Source organism: Camelus bactrianus, chromosome 2, assembly GCF_048773025.1.
Source record: "Camelus bactrianus isolate YW-2024 breed Bactrian camel chromosome 2, ASM4877302v1, whole genome shotgun sequence".
NCBI lineage: Eukaryota > Metazoa > Chordata > Mammalia > Artiodactyla > Camelidae > Camelus > Camelus bactrianus.
Window position 1 is genome coordinate 29,449,195 of NC_133540.1, and position 17,707 is coordinate 29,466,901.

The 17,707-nt window shown below is 40.3% G+C and overlaps 1 protein-coding gene across 15 annotated transcripts in view; it reads right to left on the reverse strand.

Moving 5' to 3' along the window:
• Nucleotides 1–17,707, reverse strand: part of DCLK2 (doublecortin like kinase 2) — a 136,195-nt gene that overhangs the window by 46,719 nt on the left and 71,769 nt on the right. For 9 of the 15 annotated variants that reach the window (XR_012511483.1, XR_012511477.1, XR_012511482.1 and 6 more), the window contains exons 3-5: nucleotides 5,752–5,854; nucleotides 2,502–2,603; nucleotides 1,535–1,585 (exon numbers count right to left, since the gene is read on the reverse strand). Coding sequence is in view for 11 of the 15 variants with exons in the window: in XM_074377478.1 (XP_074233579.1) it covers nucleotides 1,535–1,585; nucleotides 2,502–2,603; nucleotides 5,752–5,854 (256 nt within the window). In the remaining 4 variants the exon portion in view is untranslated. The remainder of the gene's footprint in view (nucleotides 1–1,534; nucleotides 1,586–2,501; nucleotides 2,604–5,751; nucleotides 5,855–17,707) is intronic. The other 6 variants (XR_012511484.1, XM_074377497.1, XM_074377510.1 and 3 more) reach the window with 1 other exon arrangement.

Genomic DNA, 17,707 nt, shown 5'->3' on the forward strand with positions numbered 1-17,707 from the left:
GCAGCTCCACTCCTTCACTACACCCAGGATCTTCTCTTCCCAAATAAGGATCTTACCCACCACCCACCTCCACTGTAAGGTAAGAAATAAACTTGAAGATTTCTTGTTTGCTTGTTTGTTTGTTCTGAACACTTTTATCTTGGGGGACTATGAAAGATCCACAAGCTAGAAACCTAAAAAAGTGAGGATTTTAAAGACTCAATTACGGTAACTATTTACCCCCTTGTGTTATCCAGATTAATTTCTTTGTGTTTATTACACACCACTTAGCTATTTCGATTAATGGAGTTTTGTTGAGGAATTTAGTCAACCAGAAGACGTCACTTACGGGAGCACTTACGTCCCAAGATTGAAAAAGTACAACATGATGTTTACAAAGTCACTCGCTCTGTCTGAAATTCCAGTTAGTCCCATGGAATGTTCTAAACGGTAGCAGGTATACCTCAGCAAGTAGTCTATAAAAATGAGTTATACTTCTGGGTACCACAGCTTTGCTAAAACAAAACTCTCTCTCAGTTTTCTGTAACTGCAGTTATGTGCTGAACATGCTTCTGAATTAATCTCTTATAAAGAAGGCATCTACCTCTGAAGTATGATTTATATCTTGCAACTTAAAAGTTTAAGGTAAACTTTTTTAACTCAAATCCAAACATGGACTCAGTTGAAAATCTGAGGTACTGGAATGCTAAGATGCTTTTTAAATCAATTTCTAAGCATTCTAAGTTCTAGTTTAAAATATGTATGCATTTATTAGACTATGTTATGAAGCAGCTGGTCTGCACGACAAGTATGGCTATGAAACATGCTTTTGATTCAGTGTCTTAATTTCCCTCTTTAGACCTCAGAGAGACAAAATTGGACCAATCATAATACCTGATCCTAGAATCACTCTCTCACTTTTATTTAGTTAGTTTACTTATATGATAAGCACCTGTAAACCTATCACTAAAACAAAAGCTAAGAACTTGACAAAAGTCTACATTTACCATTTGGTAAAGTCACTTAAGTGTATTTATGCAAATTTCATGTGATATTAGCTTTCCCAGCATTTAAGGTGCTTTACAGAAAGCATAATATGATTTGAAATAAGCTTAACATCAGAGCGATGCTTTTGGTTAAAAATATTCACACTGGGAATATTTTTAGAGAATGCTGGGCTTATTAACCCAGGGCGGGGAGGGAGGGGAGAAGAGTCTAACTGCTTCTGTGGCCATTTTCACATTGCCAACAACCCAGAGCCTTTTTCAATAACAGACTGTTTTCCAAAATTAACCAGAGGACCCCTTGAAGCGCCGTGCGTCCTGCTCACTCGGTGCTGAGCGCGCACACAGACGGGCCCGGCGATCCTCCGGAGATGACGGGCTCTCTAGCAGACAGGGGAGGCTGGAGCGTGTGAAGCACGTGACACTGCACAGGCGTAACTGGTACAAGCCAGACACATTCACGGACACGGAACAAAAGGAAACAGAAATGTGGCAAAAGACAAAAAACGAAAACCCAGCAGAGCGACAAAGCCATAATAATCATGGCTCACCTGGGGATCTGGCTGCAGAGTAGGCACTGGAGGAGTGGCCACCCCTCTTTACTGTGCACATGCAGTATACACAAAGGGGGAGACAGTAAGGAGAGCGGTTATTCAGCGAGTCTAAACGTGCACACAGAGAGAAGGTAAAACAACCCGACCTCAAGGAAGTGGGGCAGGCGCTGAAGAGGAAGCAGCAGACCTGCAGGAACTCCCCCAAACTCGGCAGTTGAAGAGAGGCTGATGCTTGAGGCAGTTTTTATTGATAGTATTTCACATGTTCTAGACTTCCCACGTGTAAAACCATGGGTTTTCACAGTCCTTTCTTTAATGGGAAATGATATCAGCAAAGCTATTCATAACTACCACAAGCAAGCCTTATAGAATCAATATATCAAGACTTGGGGGATATTTGAATTTTTTTAAAAGTGCCAAAAAAAAAAAAAACCTAACAAAATTACGACAAGTCTATATATAGACTTAGGATCTGAAAGAAACTTAGAGGTTAAGTCTGACTCTGACATAAGTAGCACTACTTTCCAACAATAATCGTTGCTACCATTAAATTGCTTGATGAAGGAAAAGCCTGTGGAAACTTATCAGGTAAATACAGTTCTGTTAGGGGTTTATGTGGATGTTTTTAACCAATAAAAGAAGAAAATACCCACAATCAAATATCACAAAATTAAAAATGCAGCTCACACTGGTCAAAATGTGAAACACTTCTATGGGAATACCAGGAGAAGCCTCTAGGTAAGACTGTTCTCGAGAAAGTGTGTCAAAACAAGTTTCTTAGGACACTTACTATAACTTTGAGAAACAGACTTAAATTTTTCGATTTAAAAAATCACGTCATCTCTATGCTGTTCTGGATCCTAGCTACAAACAGGACGGGAAAGACCACTCATTTATATTAAAGAGAATTAAAGGAGAGTGATCTGCCCCTTTTGTGACTATCCATTCCTCTCCTGTTCATTACCTGAAGCTGGTGATTTGCTGCGTCGAGAAGGCCCAGGGCTCTTGGATCCAGAATACTTAACAGCTGCCGAGCGAGAATAAGATGACTTCAAGACGCGGCATTCTAGAAAGGAAGGGAAGTGCATTATATCGCTCTGGTTTTAATTTTAACCAAAGGACGATCACACGTTACAGTAGTTTACTGCATGGAACCATTACCTGATCATCTTTTTTATCACTGTTACACGACTTTAATACATAAAGCAACTCCTGAGGTTATCCTAAATTAGGCTTCACATCTTGTGACATCTCTTCATTGTTCCAGATGGAGTTCTTAACGCTGAAATCACAAGGTCCTGGCTTGATTCACACACACCTGCAGCCTAACTACACATGTGCAACTTATTTTTTAATTATTATTTTATTATTTTGCATTGAGAAGCAAAGGCTACAACAAAGAGTTCTCTCCAACTCATTGATAATTTTATTTTGAAACGATATATAGGGCTGTAATTTATGAACCCCTTGCTGTCTTATTTTCCATCTGCCCAAAGTATGAAGCATCAAAAAATGAGGAAACGAGCTTTAAACAATAACTTTGGCCTTTCCATCAACTGCCAAATAAATTAGCACGCAGAGTTCCAGAACTAATTACACAGCTAAAATAATCGCTTCTAATTTGAATAATTATGAACATTGGTTTTGGAGTCACGTAGATTTTGGATGAATCAAGGATTTGACTTTGCTAATTGGTGGACCTCGGTTAGGTCTAAGTCTCAGTCTTCACCCCTCTGAAACTGGGATAAGAATAAGTCTGCTTCTTAGGCTTGTTGTAAGGGCAAAATCAGATAACACATTATTTGTAATTCACATTAAAATACTTCAATTTATGCAGAAAGATGAAAATGTGGGTTGGTTTTAATCTATACCCCAGGGGCAATAAATTAACAAGTGAAGTACCCTAATCAGGAAAATACACACCAGGGGAGGTTAGTTAGCATTTGAAAGACTCTAATCAAAACCTCGCTCAGAGGGGGCCACAGCCACGCCAGCTTAGTTAATTAGCATCATGGGTGTTGGAGAGTATTCCGCTGTTGAAAGGAGTGGTGTGGTGAACTGGTTGGAAACTTCTCAAAGGCACTGCCACGCTTTCAGGAGCAGGATGTGTAAATCCAGAGAGCTAGTAACTGGAACTTCAGAACTACACCTGAGGTTTAGGAATCTGAGCCTGTCCTACATCGAGCTCTCAATAGAGAAATCTGCTCCTTGACTAAGGCTAGGTTAGCTGAAGTCTGGATTCTGAATGGATCTTTAATGTAGGATGTAGTCAGAAGCATAAAGGGCAGAGTTGGGACTTGTCCAGACTACAGCACAAGTTAAATAGCTGAGTTTAAAAAAAAAAAAACTTTGCCTCCTAGTAAATGTACTTGTAGCAGAATTAGGCCTGAGACTTGCTTTCACTGTGGTGGTATAATAACAACATTAACAAAAACAGGGTGGGAGGGTATAGCTTAGCAGTGGAGCACATGCTTAGCATAAACATGGTCCAGCACCTCCTCTAAAAATAAATTAATAAGTAAACCTAATTATCTCCCACCCCAAAAATAAAAATAAATTAAAACAACAACAGTAATAGCAATAGCACATACTTTGTGATGGGCACCCTTCCAACTGCTATCACATATTAGCTCATTTAATCCTGACAAAATTTTATGAAAAAGCCACTATTATCCCCAGTTTGCAGAAGGTTCAGTAATTAGTGATTGAGAGGGGAAGAAACCAGTAACTTTCACCCACCTCTAACAACAGGAGTTTGCCCATAGCCAAAACAAAACAAAACAAAAAAACATGAATGATTCAAAAAGCTTAGGTAAATCGACAACATGCATGTAAAGCACTGAGTACAATGCCTGGTACACGCACAGCAAGTGCTCAATAAATGTTTTTTGCTGTTGTTTCCCAAGTTAACTTTACAACCTAGAACACATTCAAAATGACTAATGCTGACATCAAAGAAATATTATGAAATGAAATTAAGCTAAAAGTTTTCAAAAGATGTAAAATACAGATCATAACGTAAATGCACGTTTTTTCAGTCAACCCATGAGGACAGGGGAGAGCATTCGCGTAGATGATGTCTTCAGCTCTTTAAGGACTTCCTGATGGTATTACCAGTTTAAAGCAGAGCCAGTCCAGTAGAGCACAAGACAGTAAAGAAATGCTCAGATTTGGCAGCAGCGAAAAAGCAAAAGACTAGATACATGAGGCCCACGCACAAAGTAGGTTAAGTTACACGTAGATAACTGACACAGTGTAACAGGAAGGAATTACACATGGAAGTCTGGCACCAGAGAATGTATCATCTTGAATTTTAAAAAGTCTACGGATCACCGGATCACTGTATTTATTTGGTAATATATTTCTCTAATTCTGGACTATCAGAATCACCACAATTAGAAGGGTCAGTCTAACTGTTAAAAAGCCAGCTTTCCTTGTTCATGAAATTAAAGAGTGAGACTGAATCTCTAACATCCTTCTTCTCTGTGAAATGTTATGTCTGTATGATTTTACCTCATTTAAAAATGAAGTTGACTTTACTATCAGCTAAAAAAAAAATCACGACTATTGTGATAGGTTTAAATTAACTCCAGACAACAGAGTAAAACGATATTCCCAGAATCAATCACATTTAAAATCACTGAGGTTATTGCTAAATACTTGAAAATTCCATTTTTCTTGGCTAAAATTAAGAGAAAGGAATTTTCTTATTCCATCAGTGAAAACAATTTTATTTTTTCTGCATATATAAACAATGCACGTAACTGTTTTTTAAAAAGTTGCAAACGAACAATGAGGTAAAAAGAACCCTGAGATAATCACTATTAACAACTTATTAGCCTGTTATCTCTTTACAGGCATGGAAAATGCAGAATGAACCTTTCAGGTTTAACACTATCCATACATTTAAGATGGCAGAGCCAGGTACCATTCTGCAAGAAGGGAGGAAATCCATTTCAGAGGCAAAACAATGCAGTAAAAAGAGATGGAAACAACTTGCTTTAAAAAAAATGAAAAAAAAACTTGAATTAGGTTTTTCTTTTTTTTTTTTTGCAACTAGATAAATATTTTCATTTTATTTTCTACTTTTATTAATTCAAAAAGAATACTGTCAAAGCTATCTTTCTTCAACACGTCAGACCACTTAACATGCACAAGTGACAACCCCAAGCCTCTATTTCAGGGTGACAAAGACCATCAATGAACTGCCTTACCACTGTGATCCAGGACAAAGTCATCTTGGGCATAACGGAATTTTTCAGGTCCACATGCAATAAAAACATCATCATCACCAAAAAAGTCCTGCAGACAAGTAACCTAAAAAAAAAAAAAATCATGTCCAAGAAATAAATTAGAAACATTAGAAATGAAATAAAAATTAGCAAAATTGAATATATTTTCAAGCGTCATATATAATGCTGGGTTGGAATGAAGAACTATTTCACAGCACACATTTCCAAGCATCTTACTATTTACAAAGCACTTTCACACACTGTCTCTTGATCTGAGAACAACAAAATGAGGGGCTCATAGCTGACATCAACATTCCTGTTTCACAGGTGAAGTGCAGGGCATCCACAGGAGGTTTAGTGATGGTTTCCTGGTTTCCCGTTAACTGGTGGCAAAGCTGGAGCTGATAGAGGTCTCAGTCCCCAGTTCAGTGCTCTTTACTCTTCCACCCTTCCCCTCTCCCGGTGACTCCACACCCAGCCACGCCAGCCTGGGCATGACCTCTCTGTACCACAGGCACAGTGCACCTTAGGTTGTGATGAGGATTCGTGTATGAAAACCGCTCATATGTGTTAACACTCATCTCTACCACCACCATCGTTATCACTAAGAACAGAGGAAGACTTGCCACGAAGCCCTTCCAAGGCCTGTACCTAAATATACAGTCTTTTTTCACTCCCTCCCCCAATACTGTATCAGTTTCAGGTCCTGCAGAACCTGGATCCACCCCCAGGGGGCTCAGCCATCCATTCACCCTGGTGGTGACAAGAAGAACCACCTTCCAGGGCTTTGGATGAACACAGGCTTCACTTTCACCTGTTTTAATGGGATGTATGAGATTTCTTTTTTTAAAAGTACTCCTCTCCCAATAATAACGAAGTTTAAAAAAAAAAATCAGTGCTCTAGTACTTGGAAGGATTGAGCTATGTCAGTAATTCGTTGTCTTCCTGATCACTATTTAGCTTTCCATTGGCGGTGGCGGGGGTGGGGGGTGAATCTCACAGCAGAGTTAGAAAGAAGCACACGAGAAATACAGGGAACTAGATGCAGGAAGTGGGACAGGCAGGGATGCAGCTCCAGTCATTCCAATTCTGGTCCAGCGAGATGTGGCTTCTCTACGTCACTGCAACTCAGCTCAGGGCACAGTGTTTTTAAAGTGTTTCCATCAGTTGGCGCTGCTTTAACAAATCACCATAGACTGGTAGCTTAAACAACAGACTTTTATTTCTCACAGTTCTGGAGGCTGAAAGTCCGGGATCAGAGTGCCATTGTGGGTGGGGTGTGGGCAGAGCCCTCTTGCTGGTTTCCTCACATGGCGAGGGGGTTGCAGAGAGGACACAGGAGGAAGCAGGTTCTCTCCTGTCTCTTCTCTAAGGGCACTAATCCCATGTGGGGGGCCCACCCTCATGACCTCCTCTAATGCTAATTACCTCCCAAAGGCCCCTCCTCCTAATACCATCGCACTGGGGATTAGGGTTCCAACATACACATTTTAGGGAGACACAGACAGACAGTTTGTAATAGAAGAGTAACATTTTTCACCTTTCCTGATAAACCCGTTTCTCTTCATCTCAGTTGGCAATCGCACACACCCCTTCCTCCACGCTGGCGTCCTGGGAGCCAGTCTTTCCTCCCTTCTCCACCAACCCCTCCCAACGCTTTTCTGTCCACATGGCTCTCAAGCATTTCTTTCCCTACTCCTGGGTTCAGCCCTCACTTTCTCTTGCCCGGCTCCTGTCACTGGTCCAGTAGCTCCAGTCATCCCTCTCCTTCTAAGCATGGAAACAAATGAAGACCATGCTGGCACTGCAGTCTCCCACAGGTGCCGGGTGACCACACCACGTCTAGCGCTCCCCGACTTCCCTCCTTGACAGAGCACACGAGACGGACCCCGCCTGACCCTCCAACCCTGCCTTTGCCATTTCTTCTGCACACTTGCTCCTTGGCCACACCAGGACCTCTCTGGGTTCCCTACAGTATGGGTGCTGGTGGTTCTCTGTTGTTAAACAGATTTAGGGAAACACAATTCACAAACCATACAATTCACTCATTTAGAGCAAACAATTCAATGGTGTTTAGTGTATTCAGAGTCCAGGAACCATCACCGCAATCTATTTGAGGACACTTCCATCATCTAAAAAGAACTGCCCCAGGCCCATTATCATTCACCCCCCAGGCCTCCCTCTCCTCATTCTGAAGGTCCATCGTCCACTTTCTGTCTCTACAGATTTGTCTGTCCTGGACGTTTTATATAAATCAAATCATATAATACGTAGCATTTTGCAACTGTCTTCTTTTACTCAGCACTTGTTTAAGGTTCGCCTGTGCTGTGGCACATGTTAGTACTTCATTCCTTTCTACAGCTGAGTAATATTCGGTTGTATGGACACCACATTTTGTGGATTCGATCACCACTTAGGGGACATCTGGGTAATTTCTACCTCAGTGCTGGAGCTTACTACCATATGCTTCCTCAAGCCGTTCCTCAGCCTGAAGTGGCCTTTCTGACTACACTGTGGTGCCGTGACCTCCAGGCAGGCAATGGCATTTCCTATTCTTCATTCCCCAGGGTCTGAATGAACTGTGGCTTGGTATGGAGCTGCTCCTAGTGGAACTGAGTTCTCAGACACAGAAATGACTTCTCTGGGTGAGTGGTGTCACAGATGCAATCTTCACCACCATCATTTGTTTTCAGGACTTAAGAGGGTTTAGGCATCACTGAACCTCTCTGAATTCTCTCTGTCCTGTAGATGTATTATCTCATCAATTCCTACAATAACCATGAGTTTGACATCATTATCACTCCTCATTTACAAAAAAAAAAAAAAAAAGTCTAGAGGGAGCAACTTGCCCACATGTGGGTCGTGAATAGGAGCACAGGAGTTTAGACACGGCCCCTCCACTTCCACATCTCTGCTTTGAACTTACACCATGGTGCCTCCTCCTCCTGTGGAATCCCACAGTTCATCTTTCTAACTTTTACAGTTCATATCACGTTCTATTTTGTTTTTATAGTCATTTATGTCTCTTATCTCCATCTACTTTGTTTTTTTACACATATATATTTAATAAAAGGTTCTTAAATGGAGCTGAATCCAGTTTTACTTCCTTGGCTAAATAAAACAGACATCTACCAAAGTTTAATCCAATTTTTAAAGGAACATTTCATTTGTTTCTATAATCAATTTAACATGAAAAAATAACAACTGAATTTAAAAAAAAATTCCTGTATGAATGTATCCATCTGGAAAGTCAGTTAATTTTGAGTTTATTTTATTACAAGGAAATATTTCATCCATTTATTCTAGTCAAATGCCAAAGTAAAGAATTAAGTTGCCTATTATGCAGAATAAAAGTATTTAACAAGTTTAGAGAATAGAACAGATCAAAGCGGTGGTTCATCCCCCCTCCCCTAACAGTTCTGTTTAGTTCTTTCTAATCAATTGTTTAATAATTTCACCTGTCAATATAAGTTGGGCTTTCCAATCATGGTTTGCATAAGATGTTTGCATTCCTTTAATTCATGTTCTAGCCATTAAATAAATATTTGGCTAAATAGTTAACCAGATTAGATAATCAGTAATTAGGTTCAGATTTACCTGAATAAGTCATCACCACTCTCAAGAAATGATAGGTGTCATATAAATAAATGATAAACTAAGATAAACATTATTTTGACTAATTCTATTAAGGTATACTCAGGATACTGACATACCTCATAAAATATTAAACTCTTCTGTTTTCATTCATTCAACAAATTCATACTGAGAACTTACCACATGCCACTCACTATGCTAGCAACAGAAACAGTAAAAAAAAAAAAAAAAAACCAGAAAGACAGAAATCCTTGCCCTCATGGAGCAAGTATAAGCTGATGCACAACAAAAATGCATGAGTAGACTGGGACATTAGGCTGTACACTAGAAATTGACACTGTAACTGATTATACATCAATAAAAAAATACATGAGTAAATTTACACAATGTTAAAACGTGGTAAGTGCTACAGAGAAAGATAGTAAGGAAGGGGAGCAGTGAATGCAGGGGACAGGTGCTGCCATGCTAAATAGGGTGGTCAGTGAAGGCCTCGCTGAAATGGCGACATCTGACCAAAATATTAAGAGAGGTAATGGAGAAGCCACATGAATATCTGGGGAGGGGTGTCAGTGGTTCCAGGAGAGGGAACAGAATATGCACAGGCCTCGGCGTGTTCATAGGAATCAGTCCTGGACCAGTTAGAGGGGAGGGGTTGACTGCAGAAGAGGTCAGCACAGTAAAGAAGGGAAGCAGATTGGGTAGGGCCTGCCAGCCCCTAGTCAGGACTCTGCCTTTCCTCTGGGTGAGACAGGAAACCACTGGAGGCTTCAGAGCAGAGGACTGCCACAACATGACTTACTTCAAACAGCATAACGCCGTGTTCAGACCAAACTGCAGAAGGACAAGGACAGACAGCAGCACGGTTGGAGGCTACTGCTACTCAGCAAGACAGGAGAGTGGCCTGTGCCAAGGTGTCAGGAGTGGATGGAATGAGAGGGGGTCTCACTGCTCCTTGGATATGGGGACATGAGAGAAAGAGAAGAGTATGTTGGCTCAGGGTTTTGGCTTGAGCCACCGGAAGGATGGGCTGGCCAGTAACTCTAGTGGAAGAGTTCAAGGTAACGGGCAAGGTTAGTGGTGGGAGGATGCTGGTGAATTCAGATTTGGAACATGAACTATGAAATGCCTATTAAATATCCAGGTGGAGGTGCTGGATGGAAAGTTGGACATAAATCTGAATTTCATGGGAGAGAGCTAGCCTGGAGATGTAAATTTGGGTCTCACCAACAGGTGAATGGTCTTTAAAACCTTGAGGTTAATTACAGCAGTGAATGCACACAGGGAAGAGGGCTAAGGCCTGAGCCCCAAAACACAGCCACATCACAAGGTCAAGGAGAAGAAGTGAAACCAGTGAAGAAGACTGACAAGGAACAGTCAACGAGGGAGGAAGAAAAGCAAGACTCTGTACGTCACGGAAACGAAGCTCAGAAAGTGTTTTGAGGAGGGAGCAATCCACTGGGTCAGTGTTACATGGCCATGGAACTGAGCACCACGGAGGTCATGAGGGTCTTTAAGTTGTTTTGGTGTAGTGGCTAAAATGAAAGTCTAACTGGAGCGGGAGACAGGAGAAGAACTGGTGACACTGAGTACAGACAACTTTTTCAAGGCATTTTGACTGGAAAGGTGGGACAGAGAAGTGGGAAGGTGGCGGAAGGAAGAAGGGAGTCCACGGTTAACACAACTTATTTTTCAAGATGAGAGAAATAACACAGGTTACTATGCTGTTGAAATTATCTAGTAGGGGGGAAAATGGTGATTCAAGAAAAGGGAGCTGCATCCCTTTGTGAGAGGAGATGGATCAGTGTGCAGGGAAAAGGACTCAACCTGCATGAGAATGTGGTCAGTCTTCGACTACAAAGGAAGCTGGCTGGAAGCTGCCAGGTGGGGACACGTATGTGGTGGGGAGGCTGGTGGATTGCTTCCTGCTTCACCAAGAAAATTGAAGCAAAGTCATTAGCTCACAGTGAGACTGGGGGAGGAGGTACAGCAGATTCGAGGAGAAAGAAAAGGTGTGAAATTGCAATCTGTGATTGTGGGGAGAATGAACAAGGAGGGAAATGAGATGGGCCTGCAGGCAGCATCAAGGGCCCACTGGGGGTCCCACAGTCGGCATGATAGACATTCTTTGTCCTAAGACTAGAAAGCAGCTACCGGCCTGTACAGTGTTTAAGAAAAATAAAAACGTTTTAAGCTGGAATTGTTACTATTTCATTGGGCTGCATCTCAATAGCCAACAGAAGAAAACTGACAGGAACCCAGATGATGCAAACAACTAGACTGCACCGATAATGAATAAATAAGGAAAGAATGGGAACTTCCCTCCCTCTGCTGCTGGCTGGCTCAAAATACAAGTCTCAGTTCATATTTTTCACAACGTAGATGGGTACTGCTATGCACTGTCATTACTGTGTTTAACTAAAACTATAAACTTAAAACACACTAGAAATAGAACACCAGCAGGCAGGGATGCAAGTTGATGGGGACAAAGGTGAACCAAAACTGATATCCACAGAAGGGGAATGAGCAGATTCCAGTTCTGTTTTCACTCCCATCGTCTAGGATAACGCACTTGTGGTGGTATTTAAAATACAGGTGTCAGCCCAGAAGGCATGCCCTCAGCCAGCACAAGCTTTTGCTGGGAGCAGAGGACACCCTGCTGAGCCTGACTTTCCCCCCCACCCCCTCTTCTAAACAAGTAGAATCATAGGTAAGATACTCAACCTCTCTGAGGCTCAGTCTACAACATGGGCAAGAAACCAGTTCCACTACATCTTTAAGGACTAAACATGACAGCATGTGAAAGGAGTTGATACATGTTATTTCTTCATTTTCATTAATTCATGGCCTCAAATACTTTTTAAAAATTTTAACTCAATGGATAATCTTTTCTATAAGTATAACCAATAAACACACGCTTTCCTACAAGTTCAATAAATTAGATATTTTCCCAGGGGAAAAAAAAATTCTAGCATTAATCAAGTGTCTACCACAGGCCAAGCATAAACAAAGAAGCACGTAGTCTCACGGTAGAGATGAACAAGAAAAGCAGTAATTACCATTCAAAACGTCACAATAGGCGAACACTGTAATAGAAGATCCGCCACAGGAGTAAAGCAGCCCAAAGAAGAAACAACTCGATGAAAAACAGCATCCCATAAAATACTCAATACCTTTAGAATATTCCACGTATCTGGACACATATATAATTCTTTTATTTTTTAAACATATTTCTTGTTCTTTAACTCTGGTGGTGTTTCTTCCTTCTATCACATATTTCAAAAACTGGCATTTAACACTGAGTTATGAGCCATGTCACTAAATGTGACTTCAGAAAATAACGTATCAATCCCACAAATAACGTCTCAAAATCACTCTTAATAAAGGCGAGGAAAAGTCTATCGGTTTAGAAGACCTCTTACGGTTTGTTTCTAAAGTCTTTCTTCAGTGCAAGAAATTCTTCACGAATAATGGATGTTAGGTGGATTTTAAAAGCAAGCTACACAAAAGAGGGGCAGTAGTCCTCCTGCTAAGGCACAAAATTAAAGCCATCAGCAGGATCTAACAGGGAAACTCCAACTGAGAAATAATGTGTACACGAGAGCAGCAGATCTAACTTTTCCAAATGAATGTGGGCCATTTAAAAACACTAATTTTTCAAAAAAAAAAATAAAAACACTAATATTTCTATCCTTCAGTAGACAGATTAATTAGGGCAGGGTGAAGAGGTGGCAGGTGTAATTTCAGTGCTAGTTCTTAACAGATGGCCACACTCACTTTTTTTTTCTTTCACTATTTGGTCTGTGAAAGGATACAGAAACAGATACAGAGGCTTGAGGTCTGATAAAATATACTATGCATGTATTAGGGGCATAATAAACTCTTTCCTCAAAAGAAAAAAGGCAGAAGACATAGGGATGTCATCCTTCCTGGACACTTACATTCTGAACCAGAAAAGGTCTCCATTTTCTGACTCCCCAGCTCTCTGGAAATCCTGTATGTCTTACTCTTCCCAGAGTTACTAAGGAGCTGGTGATAAAGCAGGTTGGAATTCTCTAAGATCATTTCCTACCACAAAGTTGTATAATCTAAATTTTTTAGTTTCTAAGAAAAGCTTATTTAGGATTTAGGACACTGCTTTCAGAAAAGCTGCCTTCATTTTTCTGAGGGAGAAAAAAAGGACCACTATTATAAGCGGGTAAATAGCAATGTTCATTTGGGATTTCTTTCGGTTCAAGTTTCAGCTTTATACGACCTCAAAGAAATCGTCATCAATGAAACCTTCATGCCCTCCAAATCCAGGTTTTCCCTTAATACTCTGTCAAGCACAGACATTACCACTGAGTCAACTGCCTGGTTTTGTGTCTGGACCTCTTACCAGACTGTGCATTCCACATACACACATTGCCTTGGTCATCACTAGAATTCCAGCATAGTACACAGCACCCAGAGTGTATGCTTTGTGTTCAGCACATTTCTATTGAATTAATGAAATGCCCTGAGTCCCATTTCCTCCAGGTAGTCTGCCACCCCCACCCCAGAGGCTCCATCTTACACTCTTTCTATGAATTCCTACCAACCCATTATTATGCAAGGTAGTCCTTGTTCCCAGATTTATGAGGGGTTTGTTTATGCCAAGATAATTGATAAACTCCTTGACTATACCAGTCAAACCCTGTAGCTCCCTAAGGAGGTATTCAGCAAATATTTGCTAATCAAATTTTGGCTCTGGACACCTTAAAATATTCATCTTAGCTCATGTAAATTCTTTCAGGAATTAAACCTCATCATTATTTTAGGGTGATTTGAGAAAAATTCCTTATGAAATCTACTACTGCAACCATTTGGTAGAGGAGATTCATAGCAAAGCAACTTGAAATTAAACCTGCTATTTGGTGCCATTCAAAGACTTGGGGTTCTGTTAAATAAGGGTCTCTTGAGATACTTCACAAGTCTATTTTATGGAAAATTTCTAAGACCCAATAAAAATGCAAAAGAAACATCACTGGATCTCAGTGAGAGGATAGTTTAAACTAACATCAACTTATCTAAACCTATCTTGACCTAGAGTCAAGGTCAAAATCTTAGCCCCTTTGGAATGTCTACCTTTCGGAACAAGGACCACACTTTATAAAAGAAATAATGGCATGATAGATATCAGAAGTAAAAATACATGGAATTGGAATTTACGGATTTTCTTTCATTTTAACTAGGTGTGTGTATACATGAAAGAAAGAAGAAGAGACGGAGAGAGAACAAAGGTCCGCACCTCCTGTTCAAATCAAATACTTTCATTATCAGAGTTCAGGTTTAAAAAGTGGCCTCTACAGAAAAGTAGTTTAGAAATAACATTTTTTTCTATCTTACTTCTAAAGAGGATTTGAAGGAGCTCCAGAAAGAAAGCCCAGGAAGTGGCTTATATTTGAAACTAAATTTTACAGGCTTTCAATGGAATGGTATTGATATCCTTACTTTTCTCCCCCTAAGAAATGGTCACATTACAAGTTACAAATTGCCAAAAGAGAACTGCATTTAATTTTGAACCCCCCATGGGCTTTTCTATCATATATAATTTTTTAATCATATAAACAAATAGAAACATAAGTTTTTTAAGATGTAAAAAAAAATCCAACTGACAATTTTAATATACAATAAAGGGTAAGCTTAGTAACTGCCTAAGCCATTATCTGCCTGTTTCTGCTGCTAGCAGGCGACATCTTTTTTAACAGACTGCCCTCGTAGATACTTGAAAGCTATAAATTCAGCAGACTGACTACACCGTAACTAATATTATCCCAGACACACACCACCACCACCTTCTTTTTTTTTTCGCCAGTTCTAGCTCTAGAATATAAGCTCTGCTTAAAATGAACAGGGAAATTGTACCTGAAATAAAGAATTAAAATAAGTCACTCAGTTTTTACAAAATGCTAGGAACAACAACCAGAAAAATAAATTCACAGGTCACTAAGCAAGGACTGGCATTCTCCCTGAATTATTTTTTTTTTTTACCCTCTACCCAAAACACAATCAGCATAAATAGCCTGCTTTGTTCCCAGTAAATGTTGGCTGGCCTACAGTCAGGGAAGGGACTCCTTTATACAGCAAAGAAGAAAGCTACTTAGAATAGCAATGTTTTTCGGCTTCCTGTAAAACCATTCAGCCAGGCACTCACCAACCCTGTGGTTGCCATGGAAACAGAACTGAAGCTAAAAGATGACAGCACTTACAGTAAAGAGCTTCTCACTGGCATCTGCAGACAACTCCCTACATTTAGTCTGCTTTCATTAAAAAAATAAAAAAGGAAGGACTTAACTTTCCTTTTCCCACTGTGTCCTCCCCGTAATAATGATGATTCACCAATGGAGACTAATCATAGAATCTTTTTTTTTTTTTTTTGGATGGGGGAGGTGGGCAATTAGATTTATTTATTTTTATGGAGGTACTGGGGATTGAACCTTAGCAAGACTTCGTGCATGCTAAGCATGCGCTCTACCACTTGAGCGACACCCAATGCCCCCAGTCACGGAATCTGGAGGCCAAAGATTTGGTTTCAGGAAGTACCTCTACCATTAATATCCCATTAGGATGAAAAATTCACAGATATTTAGCTACCAAATTCTGGAAGGAGGGACAATGATCGCCCTTCCTATAAAGGAGGTGATTTCTAAGCTGACCCTCTGACTGCCCCCACTGAGGACCCCGGTCTTAATTCCTACAGGAGAAAAGTTACAAACCTACTCCAGAGCTTTCCACCAAGGGAGAGAGGCTGGAGCCAAATTTTAGCAGAATTCAGGTGAGGAAGTCAGAGGAAATCTGTGAAGCATGAGTTTTCCTCTAACTCTGATGTAGAAGCTAAACATTTTCAAGCAAAAGTGACTAGAACTTTGAGTCAGTGTTCCCTAGGACTCAGTCATCTTGCCGTAATAAACAAAGAAAGAAATCATAGTGTTACAGAAGAGGCAACTGAGAATCAAAATAAGGCGGTAATTTTCTAATCCAAACTTTTCTGTTTCCAGCAGAGAGGGAAAGGAAACAAACGGCACACACCAGGAATCTCACTGACACAGGAACTGCACCAGCCCCCAGAAGCAGCCTGGGAAGTGGGCACGGTGATGCCCATTTTACACAAAAAGGAACCAAGGCTCAAAGAGGTTAAGTCACCTGCTCAGGGTCTCACAGCCAGTGAGGGAGGAGCTGAGATCTGAACTCAGCCTGTCTGACTTGGGGTGCATCCTGTGTACTTGACCGCACACTACAGTGTGATTTACAACCTATGAAAACATCCTAAGAGACCTTATTGAGATAAGTCACAGAAGTTTCTATACGTGTCTAAAACCCGAACCACCACTAATTTTTCTATGTTGTGCTTTTATGAAGTAAGTGAATGGCAAGCATGCAAGCATATACCTAGGTTTTTTTTGTTTTTTTTTTTTTTAAAGGATCAACTTCCAAGTCTTAAGGTCAGGACAAGTTGAGACCAACCTCCTATACGTTAGGGAATACTTAATATATTCTGGAATTGATATCTTCAAACAAATCGGCTCTTTCTAAAAACAAATTACAAGCACAAGTTGGAATCATATGGTTTTTGAATAGGACTCCATATGCGGCCAGACTGGAGATTCTAAGAGTATAAATACATATTAATAAATATTGTGACTTTAAAGATTTTATCACAAAAGCAAAACCTGCAACATCTTCCAGAAATTCATCCTCTGCATACCAAAAAATCCATTATCAGGTTAGTCTGCTCTCTTGGCAACAGTTTAGCATATGGTAAGCACATTCAGATAATAAAGGCCCTTGGAATCAAGTCTAAGAGAACCATTCATTGGAAGAGTATGGAAAAGCTTGATCAGTTCATTCAATACTTATTCTGGAAAACACCAAACACTCAGCACTATCAGAACAAACACCATTATAAGCTCTAACGCAGTAGGGTTATTTAGGTTTGAGGGGACATCATCCCTATTTCTTTAAAAATGAATCATGTCTTTTCTTTTTTTAATGTTTCTTCTGATCTTAAAATTACTTTCCTCCTCCCTTGCCATCACGCTCTGAACCTTCATCTTTTGTATCACAAGGACCACTCCAACTATTCTTTTAGCAGCCCCCCTGTCCACTTCTAATTTACTGCATTTAACATTCTGGAGAGATATTTCAGGTTTCAGAAACTTAAATGAAAAGTAAGAGTCACCTGGGTGAGGGTTAGAGGCTTTGATTGGAAGGAAAGAAAATAAACTTTAGTGCCCAAATCTCACACTAGTGACAAAGCTCCCTTTGTGTATTTCCTCATTTTAGGCTGTGGTCCAGCCTGGTGAATAGGTCAGATTTGAGTCCAAAA